General features: G+C 44.9%; 1 protein-coding gene across 5 annotated transcripts in view; it reads left to right on the top strand.

Annotated features, from left to right (window-relative positions):
- DZIP1 (DAZ interacting zinc finger protein 1) overlaps nt 1-22,810 on the top strand; it is a 585,021-nt gene that overhangs the window by 383,351 nt on the left and 178,860 nt on the right. For all 5 annotated transcript variants that reach the window (XM_033947541.1, XM_033947540.1, XM_033947539.1 and 2 more), the window contains one exon: nt 2,371-2,433. In XM_033947541.1, coding sequence (XP_033803432.1) covers nt 2,371-2,433 — 63 coding nt within the window. The remainder of the gene's footprint in view (nt 1-2,370; nt 2,434-22,810) is intronic.

Raw genomic sequence — 22,810 nt, forward strand, 5'->3', positions numbered from 1 at the left:
GCAAAAAGCCATGACGGTATTCTGCTGAACTCCTTTAGGAAGCCATCTTGGTAAAGCTCCTCCCCCATCAGCCTTTCCTCTTCCTATTGGTTTTAAAAGTATTTTCCTGTAACTCTGAGTGTCCCCTAGTCTTTGTAATTTTTGCCGGAGTAAAAAATCAATTCACTTCTACCCGTTCTACTCCAGTCAAGATTTTGTAGACTTAAATCATCTCTCTCCTCAGCCGTCTCTTTTCCAACTGAAGAGCACTAACCTTTTTTGTCTTTCCTCATATGAGAGGAGTTCCATACGCTTTATCATCATCATAATTAAGCACTTGAACTCGTCAGAGGATCTGGTAACAGTGGTTAGCATATCTTTTAAAAAAAACATTTGGACAAGTTTCTGGAGGAAGGGTCCATAGTCTGCTATTGAGACAAACATGAGAAAAACCTTGAGGTAGCATGGAATATTGCTACTTTTGGGTTTCTTCTGAGTATTTGTGACCTGGATTGGGCTCTATTGGAAACAAGATACTGGGCTAGATGGACCATTGATCTGACCCAGTAAGGCTATTATATTGATATGTTGTGGTATTGCTGCTAGAGACACCTTGATCCCTAACAGACAACATTACCTTGAGACAACCACTATGGATCACTTGCGCATTTTGAAATCGGCACCTGAAAGGGGTGGGAATAACTAGGGATCTCTCCTAACCCTTCCCAATAGACCACTCAGGCGAGAAGGGATTAGGAGAAGTTAACAAAAGAGGGATAATTCGTCAGCTTGGCCTCTTTAAAAAGTGGCCCAGGAGCATTGGGCCATGACTTTGCAGCCAAATGCTTCCAGGACAGTAATAGGAATTTTTCATTACCAGGTATCCTGCGGTACTCTCTTAATATTAACTTGTATTGTTATAAGCATGTTATTTCTCTTTAACTTATGTTTTGAGGCAAATAATATGTGTTAGGTCCGTAATGTACATTTACAACTACCTTTCTACAATATCTTTTAAAATATTGACAACCCCCCTCATTGAGGCCAGTTTTATTCTCTCAACCTCATTTTACAGCAAAACACTATCCCACTCTATATTCTGTATTATTTTAACTTGACTTTCACTGGTAGTTAATGTTTTGGGTTTTTGTTTTTTTTTAATAATACTTTGATGTAAACACATTAGTGAGTCTCCAAGATTCCCTTTCTTTAAGCTATAGGTTAGTGGCTTGACCAGTTACTGAAGCAACTGCAAATCTATCTTACGCATATTTATTGTGGCTATCCTGAAAACCTGACCTGGCTCTGGCTCTCAAGGACCGGAATTGCCTACCCTAGCCATAACCTGTTATATACAGCTGCAAGTTTTTCATGACATACGAGGGCTGTTCAAAAAGTATCAGACCTTAATTTTTCTTCCGTAAACAAATAAAGCTAGGGAGGTGTGGTTTGGTTGCACAAATGTAGGCGACCCTAATGTGCATGCTGGAATTTTTTTCTGCCTAAAGAAGCTGTCATTCACCGGCAGACAGCTGATGAGTGAGGAAGTGTAAGTGAACGCCGTTCGATTTTCATTTTATACAAAATGACAGAAAAAGTTGAACAACGCTACTGTATTAAATTTTGTGTAAAGCTTGGTGATTCCCAAGTGGAAATGATCCGCAAGATTCAACAGGTCTTCGGGGACGAATCAATGGGCACCACACAGATAAAGGAGTGGTACAACTGCTTCAGACATGGCCGCACATAAGTGGAGGCCCTCAACATCCAGAAATGAGATAGTCATTGACCAAGTGAGGACCCTGGTGATGCAGAATTGTCGAATCACCAAGGGGTACTACCAAGAGGTTCTGCTTCGCCTTCGTAACGCTGTGCAATGCAAGTGGCCTGTGGGCAGCAGGCAATTGGCAGCTCCATCACGATAACAGACCTGCCCATTCTTCACATTTGATACAGAGTTTCCTGGCCAAACACAACACACCTGTGATTCCTCAGGCTCCCTATTCTCCCGACATGGCTCCGTGTGACTTCTGGCTTTTCCCCAAGCTGAAAATGCCCCTGAAAGGGACCAGATTTCAGTCAAGAGAAGACATCATGCAGAATCTGATGGACAAGTTGTGAGCAATCTCAAAAGAGGCATTCCAGCACTGCTTCCAACAGTGGCAGAACCATTGGAAGAAGTGTGTGGCAGGCCAAGGGGACTACTTTGAAGGAGATTAGTATAAGATTGTTGTGTCTGAATACGAGTATTTTTTTATGAATAAAGGTCTGATACTTTTTGAACAGCCCTCGTATATCTTCCTCAATCTCTGATGGAATTGTCTAAGACAAAGAAAAATAATTTTAAATCAGATCTTTGAGTCTGCTGAATTGGTTTCATATTTATTTTAGGAAAGAAAGTGGGCTTCCAGAATGCAACAGCTTTATCAAGAACATGAAAGAGAAAAGACTCAGGTACAGTAATAATAAATTAACTTGTATGTTTCAGTAGACATCACTTTCTCCCTATTTTTCCCTATCTGTATCTTTTTTAACCTAGCCTCTCCCCTGCTTGCATGCCCATTCCCTTCACCCAGCTTTCTTCCCTTTAAATTTCTTTGCCTCTTTGTTTGTCAGACCCCCCCTCCTATCTTTCTTCTCTTGCTATGGTTCTAATATCCCCAACCCTACCCCTCGTTCTCTCTCACCATCCCATACTTCCACCGTTTAGTTTTTTACTCCTTTGAACCTTTCTCACCTGCTGCAGTATTCAAGGTCATATCTATTTCTAGTTGATAGCTAGTGTACCTCTGTCTTGTCCTCGTAGGCCAATCTTGCATCTGCTGCTTTATGCAACGAGAAACTCCTTCAACTAATGTGGACTCTCACCATGGTCATTGGTCTGTCTCTTGTTAATCTGCTATGCAGGAGTCCAGCTACAATGAAATTCTGTGTGAAAACAACTGCTATGCAGTCCCTCCTTGTGCAACTAGAACAATACTTGTGGTACTGTTTGTTTGTGTGGATGTTAAGGCCTAGATTCTGTAAAGTGTGCCTAACTTTAAACGTGCTTTAGACGTTCATATGGCGCAAGTGGCAATCAGCATTATTTAGGCACTATTTAGGCATCGTATAGACATCTAATGCACTAAGCGTATCTTAGGCATCTATTAGGCACGCGTTCCCAAAAAACCCATATAGACGCCACATAGACGTCTCTACGATGTTCATGTATAAAAAGGTGGTTTTTAATGATTTGTTATCATTATTTCAGGACTGTGAGCATTAACATAATTAACCCAAAGTATACCATCATTAAAAGGATAATAAAAACACAGTATACCATGTTTAAAAGGATATTTATAATATATTAGTTTCAGTGGGAGTTGATCTGGGAACATCAGCATGGAAGGGGGGAAGCTTAACTCCTATGCTACACAGAAACTTGTACAGCAATAGTATCATTAGCTCCTATAAGAAGTGTAAAGCATAGGACTTTGAGCTCCATATAGGCTTCCAATATAAGTGGTTTAAGCTCCAGAAAGGCTTTAGCATGATACATGCTATTTAGGTCATCCAATCAGCTTTCGCTGGGCATCCCACAGACGTTATTTGAGAGAGGTTTTTAGAACATAAGCATTGCCTCTGCTGGGTCAGCAGTCCACTCACGCGGCGGCCCATCAGGTCCAGAACCTGTATAGTATTCCTCTATCTATACCCTTCTATCCCCTTTTCCTTCAGGATATTATCTAATCCCTTCTTGAACCCCAATACCGTGCTCTGTCCTATCACACCCTCTGGAAGCGCATACCAGGTGTCTACCACCCTTTTGGTGAAGAAGAACTTTCTAGCATTGGTTCTGAATCTGTCCCCTTTTAATTTTTCCGAATGCCCTCTCGTTCTTGTAGTTTTTGAAAGTTTGAAGAATCTATCCCTTCTCCACTTTCTCTATGCCTTTCATGATCTTGTAAGTCTCTATCATGTCCCCTCTAAGTTTCTTCTTTTCCAGGGAAAAGAGCCCCAGTTCCTTGCTCTAAATAACACTCTCTTTGTCATGAAAAATTGCTACAATTAGCTCATTCCTCAAAGCAAACAGAAAGCCCATAACTTCAATTGGCCAAGCAGACCTGAACATGGCTTCTAGTTCATTGCAAATGGAGGTATGCAGCTGTACAATGATGACCTTATTGTGACATTATCAAAGTGCACCTGCAAAGTAGAATGCCACAAGTAAAAGATGGGCTGGGAGTTGAACTCACAACCTCTGGAAGATCAGTACAGCACTTTTAGTCATTGAGCTACATACAGCATCTTCCACTCCAGTTTCTCTGACTCCCCTGTCATATCATAGCTTAGTGATCTGCTTAGCTATCATCTCACAGTTAGCTGAGACAAAAGACTGGTAGCTCAATGGCTTAAAGCACTGCTTTCATTATCCCAAAAGCTAGAATCTCAAGACAGGTTCAATAAATGTGACATGGATTAAAATACTACTGTTTTGTATCAAATGCAAACTCAACTTTTGGAATAGATTGTTTTCTAGTATTGCTAATGTTGTGCTGTTTGAGATGAAAATTAGATGTGATTGGTCTGTAGCTTGTCATTTTTATTAAAATGAGTATTTTGTCAGCTGAAGGACATGAGGAAGTCGAACCCAGACCAGGCTCACACCCCAGCCTTCATTCTAACTGCTGTGCTACAGAATCAGCCATAAAATCATAGCAATTCTAATTGGATTATACTGTGCTGTTTAGGCATCCTTTGGGCAGTAGCATCAGCATGCTTGTGGCTCTATAACAAAAAGCTCAAAGTATGCCTAATCGGCTGCAGTTCAGCATATCTCAAGCTGTCAGGGTAGGAAATTGAATGAAAGAAGCCACCAAGTTAAGGCACCTGGTTCATCCTCTCATATAATCTCATGCTATCAAATATTATGCTAGTTGCAGGCTGTGAGGCAGGAGACATACCAGCTACTCCCCCCCCCCCTTTGCAGCCTGGGCCTCATGGATAAAGGTCAATGTGACCAAGTAGCTGAAGTGGTGTTTATTAAGGAAACACTAATACCTGGCTGCTACACAATATAAATAAGCACAAAGTGAAAAATGGTTTTAAGATTTTTATTGCACAGTCCAGGAAAGCAGCAAGCAAGTGTAATATCAGGCAACTGCAGTCCGATGAGATGGATGACAGGTATGCAGAGTAAGACACTCATAGGTCCAAGTTGTTACTGTGGTAGAATTGGTAAGGTCCCAGAATCTGCTCCCGGTAGGAGAAACATAGAAATAGATGGCAGATAAGGGCCACGGCCCATCTAGTCTGCCCACCCTAATGTCCCTCCCCTACCTTTGCCCTGTGAATAGATCCCATGTGCCGATCCCTTTTGGCCTTAAAATCAGGCACGCTGCTCGCCTCAATCACCTGTAGTGGAAGACTATTCCAGCGATCAACCACCCTTTCAGTGAAAAAGAATTTCCTGGTGTCACCTCGTAGTTTCCCGCCCCTGATTTTCCATGGATGCCCTCTTGTTGTCGTGGGACCCCTGAAAAAGAAGATATCTTCCTCCACCTCGATGCGGCCCGTAAGATACTTAAACATCTCGATCATGTCCCCCCTCTCTCAGCGCTCCTCGAGCGAGTATAGCTGTAATTTTTCAAGCCGTTCTTCGTATGGAAGATCCTTGAGTCCCGAGATCATCCGGGTGGCTATTCTCTGCACCGACTCCAGTCTCAGCACATCCTTGCGATAATGCGGCCTCCAGAATTGCACACAGCATTCCAAGTGGGGCCTCACCATGAATCTATACAATGGCATAATGACTTCCGCCTTATGGCTAACGAAACCCGTATGCAACCCATGATTTGTCTTGCCTTGGACGAAGCCTGTTCCACTTGATTGGCAGACTTCATGTCCTCACTGACGATTACCCCCAAGTCTCGTTCTGCTACCGTTTTTGCTAGGATCTCGCCATTAAGGCAGGCTGAAGAAAAAGGAAGATAGATTGAGACAAATTAAGAGTTGATTGGTGAGTTTTAGGCTGTTTATTTTACAAAGGTGCGCTAAATCCACACATGCGCTAACTACTAACACGTGCATAAGATAACATGCACACGTTAACCTTTAGCACACGCTAATGATGCCTAAACGGCGCAAAAATAAAATGCAGCACAGTCTCAGAATAACAGTTAGAATGAACATAAGCAAAAAAAAAACCCCACTGTTTCTTTTTTTATAATAAGGATATCTAACAATTATGACTCTAAAAAGATTTACCTTTAGCTCTTTGAGGAAAAGCACTGCTATAGGTTCCACATATTCATATAACTTGCATATCCATTTTGCTGACACCAAAGTTTCAAACAGCATGGGTTTTTTTCAGCCAACATTCCTGGCACCAATTATTATCATCACTAATTCTCAGACCTGCTAATGACCCTGTGGAATGGAGAGAATTGTGGCAGATAGGGGGAGAAAAAGTTAATGGAGAATCACCATAAGAAAAATGGGAGTCCAAAAAAAGAAATCAGTTCTGCCTGAGATTTTATCTAATAAAGACACCTAAGTAGCTAGCAATATATCATTCTCACCTAGATTTGTTCCTGGAAAGATGAAAAAGGTTAGACAAACATCAAAATTACAAATTACTATAGCTGCTAATGGTCCTATGAAATGGAGAGTTGTGGCAGAATGAAAAGGTTAAAAAATAATCAAGAAAGGTAAAGTCTCAGAAATAAGCATTAACAGAATAGGTGTCCTAAGAGAAAACACTGCTTTGATGAACCTTCTTATACTAAGCATGCATAAGTAGCGTCTGATGTCATAGGCACCGTTTGGACTTCCTACCAGAAAACTTTCAAATCTGATTGGGCGTGCTTTAGGTGTGGTTTGGGCAAACACACCTGTCCTGACTTTTAATCAATTCCTTCCCTTCTCAAAGCTTTTACTAGAAGCCATTTGTCATCTGCTTAGTCTGTAGAGGCTCTGTTACCAAATTCTAAATGCAGTTCCCTCTCTAGCTCTATGCCTTAAGGCACTGCTTTTATCTTCCATAGGTCAGGGGTTCAAGTCTCTAGTGCAGTTATCAAATATTTGATATTCATTTTTCTACCAGAAAACCTTCAAACTCTTTGGCCATTCCTTTGCTTAAACATATTTGAGTTGATCTTTAAAATGATCTGCATCAATTCTCAGATGTCTAAAGCAGCCTGTTCTCTCTTCCTAAACTCCCCTCCCCCACCCCAACACACATTCCTCAAGCATGAAACCACAAACAAGCTGAATATACCAAAAGGAATGTCTCAAAAAATGTACCTTCAATACCTGTCCAAGCCCTCTGAAGTTTTAATAAACTCTTCTATCTGTTGCCCTGTGCAGATATTGCATAGTAGGAAATCCATTCCTACCACAATGGCTTGTAGCAGAGAAGATGAATGTATCTGATGCACCTGTGCCTACAAACTGCAGAATGCTGATGAAAAACAGCAAAGTCTACCAGTTATGAAAGTTGTTAGGATGCTGTTAAAATGAGTAAAGGTGAGGGTAGGATTTGAACCGGGGAGCTTCAGAAGATGGACAAGGTCAACAAGGCGCATTAACCTGGTGAGCCACAAATGGCATCTTTCTATCAGAGGAGATGTTTCCTCCCATGTCAGCTTAGGATGTCCTAGCCATGGGAAGGAGAAAATAAGTTTGCCTGGAAAGGGAAATATGCTGCTAAAAACGACAAAGTCCACCATCTAGACCAGGGGTGCCCACACTTTATGGGCTTGCGAGCTACTTTTATAATGACTAAGTCAAAATGATCTACCAACAATAAAATTTAAAAAAAAAACACAAAGCACACTGAAAGGCAGAGAAAATGTTAATTATTCATATTCCGGGTTTTTTCAAAGAGGTCACGGCAGATGACTCTATGCAATGTCACCTCAGTAACAAAATACAAAAATAGAAAAATACACCCCCTCCCTTTTTACTAAACCACAATAGTAGGTTTTAGCAAAGGGAGATATGCTGAATGCCTCGCGCTGCTCTCAATGCTCATAGGCTCCCTGCGCTATTGCGGTTTAGTAAAAGGGAGCCATAGTGCAAAATATAGACAGCAGATATAAATTCTCAAAACCGACACATTTTGATCACTAAATTGAAAATAAAATCATTTTTCATACCTTTGCTGTTTGGTGATTTCATGAGTCTCTAGTTGCACTTTCTTCTTCTGATTGTGCATCCAATCTTTCTTCCTTTCTTTCAGCCTCCTGTATTTCCTCTCCTCCAGACCTCATTCTCTCCCCCAACTTTTTCTTTCTGTCTCCCTGTTTCCCCTTCTTTCTGTCTCCCTGTCTGCCCCCTTTCTTTCTTTCTCCGTGCCCTCCCCCAAGCAACTCGGTTTGCTGCCACCGCCGTCGGGGAATAGCCCCCAAGCCACCGCCGTCCCAAGCTTTCCCTGCAGAAGCGTCGCGCTGACCAGCATTCCGCTCCCTGACGTCAATTCTGACGTAGGAGAGGAAGTTCCGGGCCAACAAGGCATTTCTCCCCATTCCATCCAGCCTGAGCCCCATCTCTCCTTGATCCAGCATTTCCCTTCTGTGTCTATCAGAATTACCATTCCACCTATTTTCCAGTATCGTCCTTCTTTGTGTCCATTTCACCTATATCCCTATCTCACCACTTTTTCAGAATCTTCATTTGTCTCTGTCCTTGTCTTTACCCCATGTTCACTATTTGCCCTTTCAATGTCTTTATCTCCCCCCCCGACACACACTTTTTTAGCATTACTTCTATGTCTCTATTTCACCTCCTCTTCATGTCCCCTCTGTATCTCTATCCTTATTCAGTAGGTCCTGCTTACCCTTTCTCTTCTTTGTGTCACTATCTCCATTTTCAGCTTTCCCCCCTTTTCCTTTGTTACTGCACCCTGTAGCCAGAATCTTTCCACCCTCCCTCCACTCCATCCCAGCCCAGTATGAAATATTTCCTTTTGTTTTCCTCCCCTCTCTCTTTCTCTCTCTCTTCTCCTCCCTCACTCACGAGTCCTGCATCTGGCCCTCTCCCTTCTACCTGCATCTAGCAACACCCCCCTGCTCCGCGGCTCTCTTAAGCAACTCGTCAGCAGCGGTGATCAAGACAAGCTGCCGACATCGAGGCCTTCCCTCTACGAGTCCCGCCTTTGTGGAAAAAGGAAGTTGAAACAAGCGAGACTCGCAGAGGGTAGGCCCCGACGTCAGAAGCTTGTGTCGATCGCTGCTGCTGAGTTGCAGAAGAGAGCCGCGGAGCAGGGGGTGTGGCCGGAAGCAGGTAGAAGGGAGAGGGAGATAGGAAGGCTGCCACGCTCCCCCCCCCCCCCCCGAAATGACAAAAACAGTCTAAAGTGGATGCCCGGCGTCGGCATCTTTGATGTCGGGGAGAGGAAGTCTGATAGGCCCGGTAGATCAGGACGGCAACACGAGTCTATCACGGAGCCCGGGATGGGCTCTGCGATCGACTCACGTTGCCTTCCTGAGCTACCGGTCGATCGCGATCGACGTGTTGGGCACCCCTAATCTAGACCCTCTTATGACAGCTAATAGGAAACTGTTAGGAAGTTGTTAAAATGAGTGAAGGTGGGATTTGAACCAAGAAATTTGAGATGGACAGAGTGCAACAAGGCGCATTAACCTGGTGAGCCAGAAATGCTTTCTTTGTGGTGATTGTGATATGATAGCTAATCAGATGATACATAGGCACGTCAGTCAAATATGATATGAAAGGGTAGTGAGATCCATCTGAGTAAAAGCTGATATAGCTCTATGGGTTAAAGTCCTGTGCTGACCATACAGAGGTTGTGAGTTCAACACCCAGCGCATCTTTTAATTGTGGCATACTACCTTGAAGGTGCAGCTTGATGATATCACAATGAGGTCAGCTTTGTGAAGCTGAAGAGCTCCATTTTGCAATGAGGGAAAATGCATGGTAAGGTCTGTATCTGGTTTTTCTCTTTTTAAGCGCTGAGAAATGAAGTATTGTGTGCAATAATGATATGTTTTTCTTTCTTTGCTTTCAAGAAAGAGCTGATTGCAGCACTGTTTGTTGAGAAAAAAGGGGGTTCTTTTTAAGCAGGTGGTGTAATGAGTAAATCATATTACTGTTTGTGCAGAAAAATACTGTGTTTTCCATGCAATATGTTTATATTGATGTGCTCTATTGATATGGTAGCTAATTAAATCTATTAGGAGGGAGAAAGAAGAAAAAAACCCGCACTTCCGGCGGAAGCATGGTGTTGTGAGCAGGGCGATCTCACAGCTCCGGTACGCCCACTACAGCTCGGCTACTTAATCTGCGTCTTTACCTCGGCTCTCTGGTTCTTCGTGCAGCAGTGCACGGTCGGGTCTTGCGGGAGCACTCTTGCAGCTCGTGTGGCAATATCGGACCGCGAGCGACGGAAGCAGCCAGACTCCAAGATGGCGGCGCACGTGACACCCGCCTCGCCTAAGACCCCGAGTTCCCTCTGGGTAGCAGAGGTTACTGCTTAGGTGCAGGCCGCGCTGGAGGGCACTCTGGGTGATAAACTGCAGCGGATCCTGAATAAACTTGACATCCTGGACCAGCGCTTTGCTGCATTGACCTCGGAGATTCGGGACACTCATCAGCGGGTCAGCTCCACTGAAGACGCGGTGCAGCAGCTCGCTCAGGACCAGACCGTGCATGCCACCTCTCTGGCAGCACTTAAGGCCAAGGTGGAGGACCTCGAGAATCAGTCCTGCCAGAACAACCTCAGGTTTGTGGGTTTGCCTGAGTCCCTGGTGGACGTCGAGCTGGGGGACTTTCTGGAACGATGGCTGCTGGAATCCTTGGCTCTCCCGCAGAAGTTGGGCCCTCTCTTCTTTGAACGGGCACATCGCCTGGGATCCAGGAGGGATGGCGCGGAGTGGCCGCCATAAGATTGAGGTGCTTCGGACACTGCGTCAGGGGAAGAAACTACTCTACGACAAGAAGCCGGTCCTGTGCTTCCAGGACTACTCTGCGGAGGTCTCTCGGGCTCGGCACAAGTTTTCTCCCCTTTGTTCCAGTCTCATCTGTTGCAGTGTTCCCTTCTCTCTTCAATACCTTGTACGTTTGCGGGTGATGCATGCCGGCTGGGCACAACTCTCTGGAAGCTGCCCAGCGATTTGTGGAGGAGAAGTTCCCGGAGGCAGCCCCATGATCTTTTGAGGGTCTCGTCCAGCGATGTTGGTTGGCTGTGCCGGGGGGCTCGCTCCTTCTGCCCCTGGCTCTGTGCGTACACTGTTTTTCCTTTCCACGTGGGACTTTTTTTAAGTCAATTGATTTTTATTAAAGAAAAGAAACACAATGTACAAAAAGAAAATCATAACAGTAACAGTACAGGGCAGCACACATAACATTTCAAGAAGAATAATCGGGTACATGTTGGCTAAAACTCGAACGCATGACTCGAACAAATATTATCCAGGACTCAGTGGCACCAGGTGTATATACTACTATATAAGGTACATAGCAGAAGAACAGTTCAGGTCAGGTCAGGCGGTACAATCACAATAGGATATCAATGGAGCCCAGATATTTCGGAAGATTGTTTGAGAACCCCTGCACTCAGCCACTCTGGATTCGTACTTATAGGCAGAGAGAACCATAGCCCACCATTGAGAGGTAGACACTGGACGTGATTTCTTCCAGTTGAGTAATACAGTTTTAATGGCCAGTCCACATAGAATGTCAAACAAGGTCTCCATAGGACGAGGAAGAGGAGGCTCAAATACTGCAGAACGCAATATAACCATAGCATAAGTCAGTACTGCAGGAGTGGGGATAATATGGCTCACAATATCACCAACCTCCGTCCAAAAATCAGAAACATAAGAACACTCAAAGAGCATATGTTGTAAAGTTCCAGTAGACGTAAAACATCTCCAGCATTCACTGGAAGATGTGGATACAGCTCGTTGTTGTTTAATCGGAGTCCAAAGTGATTTATGCAGAACAAAAAACAGAGATTGTCTAATAGAGGCCGAGTGCTGGGGTCTATTGCAGCGCCGTCAAATCTGAGTCCATTGACTCTCGGAAATAGAGATAAATCCCTTTCCCACAGTCCTTGTACAGGCAGTAGTGTGAGCGGACCCGCAGTCCGGAAAACATTATATATCATAGACATGACATGAGGCTTATTACTCCAAGCTGACAGCAGAGGAATGATAGGGGATTCTCGATTATGATGAAGGCGTCGCAAGTCAGCCCCAAAAATAGCATATATGCTATGTCTAAGCTGTATATATCTATACGATTGAGTGGGGGGTAGTCCGTATACGGACTGTAATTGTGAAAATGTCATCAAAGTGCCCGACCTCAATAAGTCACGTATAGACCATATCCCACAGGCAATCCATACAGAGCAATAGATCATGCGGGAGCCCACAGTGATTTGAGGGTTCCCCCATATAGGAGAGTATAAAGATAAATATAAAGGATATTGCAGCTCCCGACCAAGATGCAGAAGTGTCTTCTGAGAACCAGAGAGGATCACCCACTTTTTGAAACATGGAGACCCAGAGGAAAAGCAAATCTTATCAAGAGGGTAGGGAATCAGCAAGTCCCTCTCAAGCTTCCCCCAGTAAGGTAGTTCAGGACTTTCCGGGGGCAAAAACCATTTACTGACTCCTCGTAGCAACGCCACTAAGGCATATATAGAGAAGTGAGGGAAATTCACTCCACCCAGGTGCCAGGGCTTTTTGAGGGTAGACAATGCTATGCGAGATGGCTTCCCATTCCAGAGAAATCTTACCAGAATCTTATCCAGTTTTTTGAAAAAAAGAGGTGGAAAAGGAAGTGGAAGCATTTGTAATACGTATAGAATTTGGGGAGTCAACATCATGTGTATGGATTCTAGTCGCCCCCCCACCAAGTCAAATGCAAGGGGGACCATTGAGAGCATAAAGTTTGAATTTTGGATAGTAAAAGCGTAACATTCAAGTCTAGCGTGTCCTGCCAGGAACTACAAAAACGGATGCCCAGGTATTTAATATCATGGGGACACCATGTTAGGCCAAAGGGAGATATCATCGCCTGAGTACAATACGAATTTAAAGGGAGTACCTCAGTTTTGTCCCAATTGATGGTATAGCCAGATAAAGCACCAAATTTCGACAGCAGGGTAAGCACAGCCGGCAAGGTGGTTTCTGGATTGGAGACATAGAGAAGCACATCGTCCGCAAAAGCAGATAGATGCACCTCTCGGGGACCCACCATTATACCCTGAATTGCAGCAGAGTTATCTAGTCGCCGTAGCAAAGGTTCTAGGGCCAGATTGAACAGGAGGGGCGATAGGGTCACCCCTGACGAGTACCTCGAGATAGTGAAAAATAAGAGGAAAAATGTCCATCCACATTCAATCTGGCCCTAGGATTGGAATACAAAAGGCTCACCATATCTATAAAGACATCACCCAGCTGGAACCAATGTAAGGTGTAAAATAAATATCTCCATTCCACATAATCGAAAGCCTTTTCGGCATCAAGACATCACACATTGAGGAATGGAGACATTACGGGTGGCCTGTAATACATGACAGAATACTCTAGAGTTATCAGCCGTAAGACGTCCCTTGACAAAACCACACTGAGTGGGATGTATGAGTAATGGCAAAACCTTGGCGAGTCTATCTGCAAGAATCTTAGCAAAGATTTTACAATCATAGTTAAGTAGGGATATTGGTCTATAATATTTGGGTAGCAATGGATCATGACCGGGTTTGGGAAATACCACAATATCTGCTTCAGTGAAAGTTCCCCCACTGGATCCCTTTTCCATGAAGTCAGTATAGAGCCGTAAAAGCAAAGGAATCATGGTGTTTTGAAAGGTTTTATAAAAACCCAAGGGGAGACCATCACCTCCCGGAGCTTTACCAGTGCGGAGTCCACTAATGGCCATATTGACATCAGAAGCTGACAAGGGTTGATTAAGCTCCGCAAACAGTTTAGGTGGATAAGAAGGAGGCAACAAATCCCTAAAGAATTCATCAAAGTCACTCTCAGAAGGAGCAACCCCCGAGGTATATAATTTCTCGTAGAATGAACGAAATTGATCAGTTATGGCTACAGGATCAGTGATGAGTGAGCTCCCCGGTTTAAGGGCAGTAATATGACGAGCTCTTTTCTTTTGTTTAAGATAGTTAGCTAGTAGGGTACCCGCCTTGTTTCGATGTTCATAATACAAAGCACCCTCATGGAGCAACAGTACACCAGCTTGTTCAGACAGGAAGGTATTATATTGAAATTTCAACTTACGAATTTGTATTAGATCTGAGGTCTCTGAGGATAGATGGTATCTGACCTCCAGGGATTTTATCTGAGCGTCTAAATCTAATAAGGATTTTTTACGTAATTTAGCTAGATGAGCCGAATAAGCTATAATTCTGCCCCTCAAGTACGCCTTGTAGGCATCCCAGACAGTCTGATATGGTACAAGCGGCGTATCATTGTGTTGGAGATATTCCGCTGTCCACGTCTCCACTTGGGATATGAACTCTTGGTCCTTCAATAAAGCAATATTTAGGCGCCAGGAGGATTCTGTAGGTGTGGAAGCTGAAAGATCATAATTAATAGAAATAGCTGAGTGATCCGAGAGAGGACAGGAAAGTATAGATGATGATTGTATAGAGCATATAAGTGAATTAGAGATCAAAAAATAGTCCAGTCGCATGGCAGACGCGTGGGGCGCCGACCAGAAAGTATATTCCAGGTCCTTAGGATGAAATAGTCGCCAAACATCAGCGAGGTCGTATGACTGGATAAGATTAAGCAAGAGTGGATGTGTCGTCGGTGGACGATAAGAAGATTGAGATTTACGATCTAAGTGTGAATCAAGAACCAAATTCCAATCTCCACCCACTATGATATTGTCAGTAGAAAGGGAAGCCATCTCTTTAGATATCTCATGAAAGAACTTTGGGTCTGCATTATTGGGTCCATATAGCGAGATGAATGTATATCTACTAGAGGCTATGTCAAGGGTGACCGAAACCCATCGACCCTGAGAATCATGGGAAGAACCCACTATAGTGTATTGAAGGTGTTTAGAAAGTAATATAGCTACCCCTCCCTTAGTGGAAATAGCTGGGGAGAAAAAGCAATGAGAGACCCAATCCCTCTTTAGTTTGGCTGATTCAGTAACATTCAACTTGGTTTCTTGTAAAAATACCACCTGTGCGGAGTGATGTTTACAATACAACAACATTTTTTTTCTCTTGATTGGATGATTTAAGCCTCTAATGTTCAAGGATAACACTTTACACACTCCCGCCATGGAAAATCATTATCAGAGTCAATAGTAATAGCAGGACAACACCAGTGCATAAACCTTCATGCCAAGCCAATATCATATGTGAAAGTTGCTGCCGTGAGCTAAACCCAAATAGAAAAACCCCATACATACACACAGTCATACTACCCTCCATCCCCCCAACACTCATAACAACTCCCTCCCACCCACAAGGCAAAGGCCTTGCAACCATCCCGCCCAACTGGCGACCCAAGGGAGGGGAAGAGAGACACTCGACAGGAGGGCTATAAGTCAGCAGCCTCCCCTCCAACAGCCCCATAAATCACCATGTTGGCAAATACAGTAAAATATAACAATAGAACCAGACACTCATAGCAAAATATAGAACAGTACAATAATCTCAGTCAACTTCAAATACTTCCCAGAATGGTCAGGAAGTGGAAATATAAAGATGATCAAGCAGTGTCAGTAGATCAATCAAGTATCCATGCGATGCAGATCTTCTTGTTCCTTCAGGAAGCGGTCAACTTCGTCAGGATCTGTATAAGTTTTTGTTCTGTTTTGGTAAGTAATCTTGAATTGAGCCGGAGACAAAAGGCCGTAGCGCGCCTCAATTGCTCTCAAACGAGGACGCATGGCCAGAAACTTGCGTCTCTTTTCTGCAGTAGCTTTCGTGTAATCCACTGAAATGTAGACGGTTTGGCCCTGCCATTCGATTTTCTGCGTGGTTTTCATTTTGTCCAAAATCAGGGCAACATGAGGAAAACGTAAGATTTTCAACACCACCGGTCTCGCCCGTTGGGATCCAGTCGGGGCTTTAAAAGGCACCCGGTGGGCCCTTTCTATCTCCAGGTCTCGGTCGAAGGTGAGAGACAGCACTTTAGGTAGCCAATCTTCGAAGAACTTACAGGAATTAGATCCCTCGATCCCCTCATGGAGGCCGTGCAGACGTAAATTATGGCGTCTGCCACGATTGCCCAGATCTTCCAGCTGCGCTTCCAGCGCATGCAGTGCTTTTCGATCCATGTGCTGATTCGTGGCGATCTCATCCACCCTCAGGCACTTCCGTTCTAGCACTTGCATTTTCGCACCCATGGTTGAAATTTTCTCCGTCAGATTCATTATTTCATGTTTGATATCTTTGATATCGTCTTTACTTTCGGACATCATGTTAGAAATGAATTGCAGCTGCTCCGATATCGTGGCCTCCGAGTCAACACGTGGCCTGTTCGTTTCTCCCTTAGTCGGCGTCGGGGGATCCTGTTTTGGTCGTTTAGCGCCAGAAGTACTAGCAAAGGCTGCCTCAATCTTACCCTGCTTGGGTTGAGGCATCGTTGAAGGTATTGATATCGGAGATTTGAAGCAGATAAATGAGTGAAAAGTTCAAAATAACGGGGCTGTGGACGGGAGCTCGCGACTCAAGCCACCATATCGATCGGGCTCTCTAGCGCCCCCCTTTCCACGTGGGACTTGACCCTTTGACATCGGCATTTTTCTAGCATCCTTGGACATACTCTTTGCTGCTTGTTCCCTCTCTCCTGGGATTTTGTCCTTTTTTTGGGTGGGGGGTATTCCTCTGCTGTGTTGAGGGAGGGGTGAGGTTGTTCGTGTCTGTGTGAGTGGGTGACAGAGTGGGACCAGCAGGGGATGCTATGGGCATGTTTGAGTGTGTGAGGGTGTTGGTGCGGGTGGGGGGTTTTGAGAGCGGGTTGGCTAGTGTGTGGTTGGAGTACATCGGGTCTGTTTGTGGGGGGAACGGGGCTTGGGTGTCAGTCTCACTTGCCTTGCAGTCTTGGCCTTCTTTTCTTTCCTTTATACCCGCAGTCTCTTTGTCCCTAGTTCTCCTGGGGCTTAGCCCCCCCCTTTTTTTTTTGCTTGGATAAAGGCGACATCTAGGGCTGGAGTACTTCTGTGAGGAGCCTGTAGTGGGCGTACCTTGCTTTCTGGAAGTGGCATCCCTTGGGGTGTGGTACAGGGTACAGTTCGGGTTGGTATGGGGTGGGGAGGGAGGGAGTGGTGGGGGCGGCGGGACAGGGGTGGGCTGGTTTTGTTGGAGGATGGAGTTCTTGGTTCTGACAGGTGGGAGGTTAGGAGTTTCCTGGATGAGCGGCTTGAGGGGTGGTGGCTGGGACACTTCTCGGGCTTTCTGTTATGGGAGATTTTGTCTTTGCTATTGGCCCATTTTTTAGCTTTCCCTGGAACATAGCCTGATTTCTTGGAATGTGGGGTTAGGGGATACACTCTCCTATTAAGAGGTATAAAATTTTACAATTGCTGAATCGTAGGAGAGCCTCTATTGCTTTTCTACAGGAGACCCGGCTGTCCTCTGAGGAGCATGCTAAGCTCTGTACTTGGGTGGGTGACCATTTAGAGGCTCCGGCTCTGGGAGGCAAGTGGAGAGTGGGAGTGGTGATTCTCTTTCATAAGGGCCTTCATCTGCAAACTCACAAAATTCTTCGAGATCCTGAGGGACAATTCCTTATCGCCTCTGTATCTCTTAACAGTCAGCCCTTACTATTCTGTAATCCCTATGCTCCTAATAATCCTTCTGCCAAATTTTTCAGGAAACTGCGTAATCTTTTGTTGCAGTTTGGGAATGTCCCCCTGATTCTTGGGGGCGACTTTAATGAGGTCCCGGATCCGAGGATGGATCGTTCTTCTGTGGGGCGGAGACCCTCTGAGCTTCCACTGGTGCTCAGCTATTAGCTTCTTCCTTGGACCTGCTGGACGTTTGGAGGGTTTTGTGCCCGGTGGAGCGAGATTATTTGCATCTTTCTCGGGCCCATGGGACGCTTTCTCGAATTGATCTCATTCTCCTTTCCTGGGCTCTGCTTCTAGCAGTTCAGGAGGCGCTGCTGGGTCCTATTGTGATCTCGGATCATGCTTGAGTGAGTCTCCGTTGGCTTTGGGGGTCCACCCTGGAGGGTGGTATCCCTTGGAAATTTCCTTGTCACTTGTATCATAACGCCCTCTTTCACGATTTTTTGCTAGCCAAGTGGTTGGTTTTCAAATGTACTAATCAGGAACATAGAGAGGATCCCATCCTTTATTGGGAGACAGCGAAAGGCTGTTTTGCGTGGAGAGATCATGACGTTTGTGGTCTTCGAGGCTAAAGCTCGGCATCGGGCGATTCTAGCGTTGGAACATAGGGTACAGATTTTGAGGCAGCGCTTTGCCAGCACCGCTACGTTGGCTCTCAAGACTCAGCTTTTGGAGACGCAGCAGGAATTGAATGAGCTCCTGCATAGGGGGGCTCAGCGGTCTAGAGACCACTATAAATTTCAGTTTTTTTGGTTTGCTAATAAGAGTAGTCGACTATTGGCTCATTTAGCTCGGCCCTATCGTGGGTCTGCGGAGGTCACAGCTTTGCATGATGCGCGGGGAGTACTGCATCATAAGACCGAGGATATTGGTCGTATTCTGTGGGATTTTTTCGCCGACTTGTATGCCTCACCGGGCCCGGACCTTCTTGATGGGGGAGTTTATTTGGATAGCTTGGATCTGCCCCGCCTCTCCATTGGGGGCTTCGCTATGCTGGAGCGTGCTATTGATGTGGACGAGGTGGAATGGGCGATTCGTGCTAGCCCGTTGGGCAAGTCTTCAATCCCATTCCTCATGTTTTTTCCCTATTTTTTTTTTTCTTTTCTTCATAATTAAGATAAATATTAACATTGTAACTGTTCTCTCTTACTTTCCATCCCCTTATGTATCATGTCTGTTTGTTTTGTCTGTTTGTTTTTAACCCACTTTAATGATGTACAATGAAGTCTTGATCTATCTCATATTTTAATGTTACTTGCTTAGTATGTTATAAGCGATTTATCAAATTTTAATAAACTTGAAACTTGGTGAATTTTATAAGTTTACTGGTCGCTGAGATTGCTTCGTTGTTATCTGAGATCTTTAATTTGAATGTGGCCAAGGGTTTTTTACCTCGTTACTTGAATCTTGCTCAGATCATTGTTCTTCCTAAACCTAGTAGGGATCTGGCTTTGCCGGAATCCTATCGACCCATATCCCTGCTGAATTTTATGACAAAACTGATGGCTAAGGTGCTGGCGAATCGACTGGCCTGAGTGTTACCCTCTCTGGTGTCCGAACAGCATGTGGGCTTTGTGCGTGATCGGCCTGTGTCTAAGAACCTTGTCATATCTTGTTGGCCTTGGAGAAAGCCGGTGTGGATGGTACCCCCGCTTTACTTGTTAGCTTTGATGCCGAGAAGGCTTTTGACCAGGTGCGGTGGGGCTTTCTCTTTGCAGTGTTGCGGGCGTATGGGTTTGGCCCCTTTTTCTTTAATGCTATCTTGGCGTTATATAGTGATCCAGCGATGCGGATTTTGGTGAACAGTATTCTTTCGACCTCCTTTCCAATTCGTAGGGGCACTCGTCAGGGCTGCCCTCTATCACCCTTGTTGTTTGCGCTCTACTTAGATCCTTTGATAAGGGAGCTGCAGTCTAATGTAGACATCACTGGTCTCCGGCTTGGTGCCACTCATTTTAAGGTTGTGGCCTTTGCTGATGACCTTTTGGTCTTTTTGACTGATCCGCGCCGCTCCTTGTCTACCCTCTTGGAGAGCGTTCGGGAATATGGGGATTTTTCTGGGTTCGCCTTGAATCTGAAGAAATCGGAGGCGTTGGCCTCCACTGAGCGCCTTCAGAGGTCTTGGGGGGAGGCTTTTCCGTTGAAGTGGGCTGATTCTTCCTTTCACTGTTTGGGCATTCAGCTGTCCATGGATGTTTGGGAGCTTTACCGGTTGAATGTGTCTCGCATGCTTTCCACTACTGGCTCGATCCTGGCTTCTTGGCGTGATCTACCCCTTTCCTTGATGGGGAGAGTGCATCTCTTTCGGATGGTCTTGTTCCCTAAGTGGCTTTATGTTCTGCAGACATTGCCTCTGTGGTCTCTTACGTAAAGACATCCGGACCTTTTATTCTATGTTATCAAAGTTTTGTTGGGGGGGGGCCGGAAGCCTAACCTGCGGAGGCAGTTGCTAGTGGGCTCTTGGGATTGGGGAGGTTTCGGAGTGCCGTATATTGCTCTTTATAATGCGGTGTGCCTTTTACAACATGTCCGGGACTGGGTCTTGGGTACTGATCTTTATACTGATATCTCCATGGAGCGTGACTATTTTTATTCTGCTCACCTCCTTTCCCTTTTCCATGCTCGGTTGGTGATGGTGCCAACTTCCTGTAGACGTAGTATTTTGTTTCGCCCGCTTTGGGAAGTGTGGAGGCGGTTGTTGCCCCTTGGGCGGCAGGATCCCCATGTTAGTGTTCTCTTACCTTTGACTGGTAATCTTTCTTTCCCCCCAGGGTTACTTCCTTCGGTCTTTGGACGCTGGCAGGCTTGGGGTTTTGAACTTATTTTCCACGGTCTGCGGGATAATGGGATGCTCCTCTCCTGCGATGAGCTGCTGCAATGCGGTCTTCCCTCTCCGGGCCTTGCCTTTGCTCATTATCAATTAAGGCATTATGTGGCATCCCTTCCTGGGGGTTCCCTTTCCCTGGAGTTTGGGCTTCGTTTTCGTGCTTTTTTGGAGGGAGGGGAGGATCTTGAGCCTCGGGTCTCGGTTTCCTTATTTCATAAACAGCTTGGTACTCTTGGGCCCCCTGGGGATTTCTCCTTTGTCTTGGAGGCTTGGCAGAGGGATTTTGGGGCAGGAGCTTAGGGTGGACATTTTGCTTCGGGCGCTTAAACATATCCCTGCTCTGGTGCATAGTGCTGAGTTTCGGGAGTGCCACTTCCGGACCATGTTGAGAGCGTATACCTCCCAGAGTCGGGCCTACCATTTGGGCTGTGTTAACACTCAATATTGTCTCGCTTGCCATACGGGGGTGAATTCCTACTTTCATGGCCTTTGGGGTTGTGAGGGCATTCAGAGCTTTTGGGAGGCTTTGGCTTCCTTTCTTCAGGGTCTGTTACGGGTTCCTGTTCCTGTCTCTGTATTTCACATGTTGTTTGCTCATTTCTCTCTGTTTTCTGTTTATACCTCTGCTGAGAAATTGTTTTTGAGCAAATGTTATATTCTGGGGAAAAAGTGTATTTTGAATTTCTGGCTAGCTGATGTTCCTCCCTCTTTCTGGTATTGGAGGAATAAATTACATGAACTTTTAGGATGGGAGGCCAACTTGGCTTATTCCTCTCGACGCAGGAGCAGAGACTTTGTTCGTATTTGGTCTCCTTATTTGGACAGTTGTCTCCCCGGACTCATAGTCGCATTTTGAACAGATTGCAGTTGTATCCTACTACGCCTGTCTGATTTGGGGGGTGGGGGGCTGGAGAGGTTGGGAGGTAGGGATGGTATAGGAGGGGGGTTGTTGGGGGGGGGTCGGAGGGTTTGTGACATCTTGTAACCTGAGAGGACATCAGAGTCCAGTCCTCTTGGGGGGGGGCGCCTGGTCTTCCTTTCTTTCATTGTCTGGCTTTATGACTCTGTTGGTGTATGGTTTGTTTTTTGTTAATAAAATAAACAGTTTGACCTAAAAAAAAACAACCATATTCAAACTCACTATAGGAAATTTTACGAAATCTGAAAGCACGCCTAATCTGTGTCTATAGGAAGTCTCTGACTAAGAAAGCTGAAACTCCATTGAAATGAAGCAAAAACTACACTTACACCAGCTTTTCCTTCACCTACATTTTCCACACTGTTAGACGCCTTCTGCCACCTAACTAGCGTCTATGTGGTGCCTATCCTTAACCACGCCCACGTCTACAAACTTAGACGCAACTATTCCCTAAATTTGCGCCTATCTCGCGTCTGTGTTCTAAGGACGACTAGCTCCGTCTAAGTCCCAATTAACACTTGTTAAGACCCTTAAATCGCTCATTATCCACTTAAATCGGACGCCTAAAGCACGCCTAAAGTTAGGCGCAGTTTACAGAATCGAGGCCTAAGTGTTTAGATATTATGTTGGCATTGACCTTAGTGTCCATTTTGTAACAAAATTTCTACTTTTTATTTCCTCACAATACCCACAAATAATGCTTCAACTTATTTAGTCTTTTGTGTGATTTGTTCGACCTCTTCAGCTTGCTCAGTTTTGTAAATGGCATCTTTCACGTTTTTGACATTTGTAATTATTTGAAAAAATAATTACAAATAGCCACTGTTCTAGGTAGAGTATAAAAAACATGAGAAATTTTGAAATGAACTAAAGACCACCCACAAACCAGAGCAGTATTTAATATTCTCTGAGGACAAGCAGGATTTAGATTCTTACATGTGGATGATGTCCCCAGTGGAGCCTTGAATCGGATGCTATTCACTGTTTGTATTTCTTTAAGAAGCATTTGGTAGACTTGCCATGTGCAAGTGCATTCCCACCCACTGGAGCCATGTAGGACTGATTCATGACAATTTCACTTCTCATGTTATCTTATCCATTCTTTTTATTATACAACTGCCCAGATAAGCATCATTCTTTGACGTGATTGGACCTTGAACACTAAGGGCAACAGTGTTCTCCCCAGCAATTTTTTTCAGCCATGAAAAACATTTGCTGCATTTAGTGTGCCACAAAAAACATTTGCTCAGTTTCGGTTTTTTCCTATTTCTCTTCTTCCCTGCCTGCCCTCTTTCTTTCTTTCT

Source organism: Geotrypetes seraphini, chromosome 6, assembly GCF_902459505.1.
Source record: "Geotrypetes seraphini chromosome 6, aGeoSer1.1, whole genome shotgun sequence".
NCBI lineage: Eukaryota > Metazoa > Chordata > Amphibia > Gymnophiona > Dermophiidae > Geotrypetes > Geotrypetes seraphini.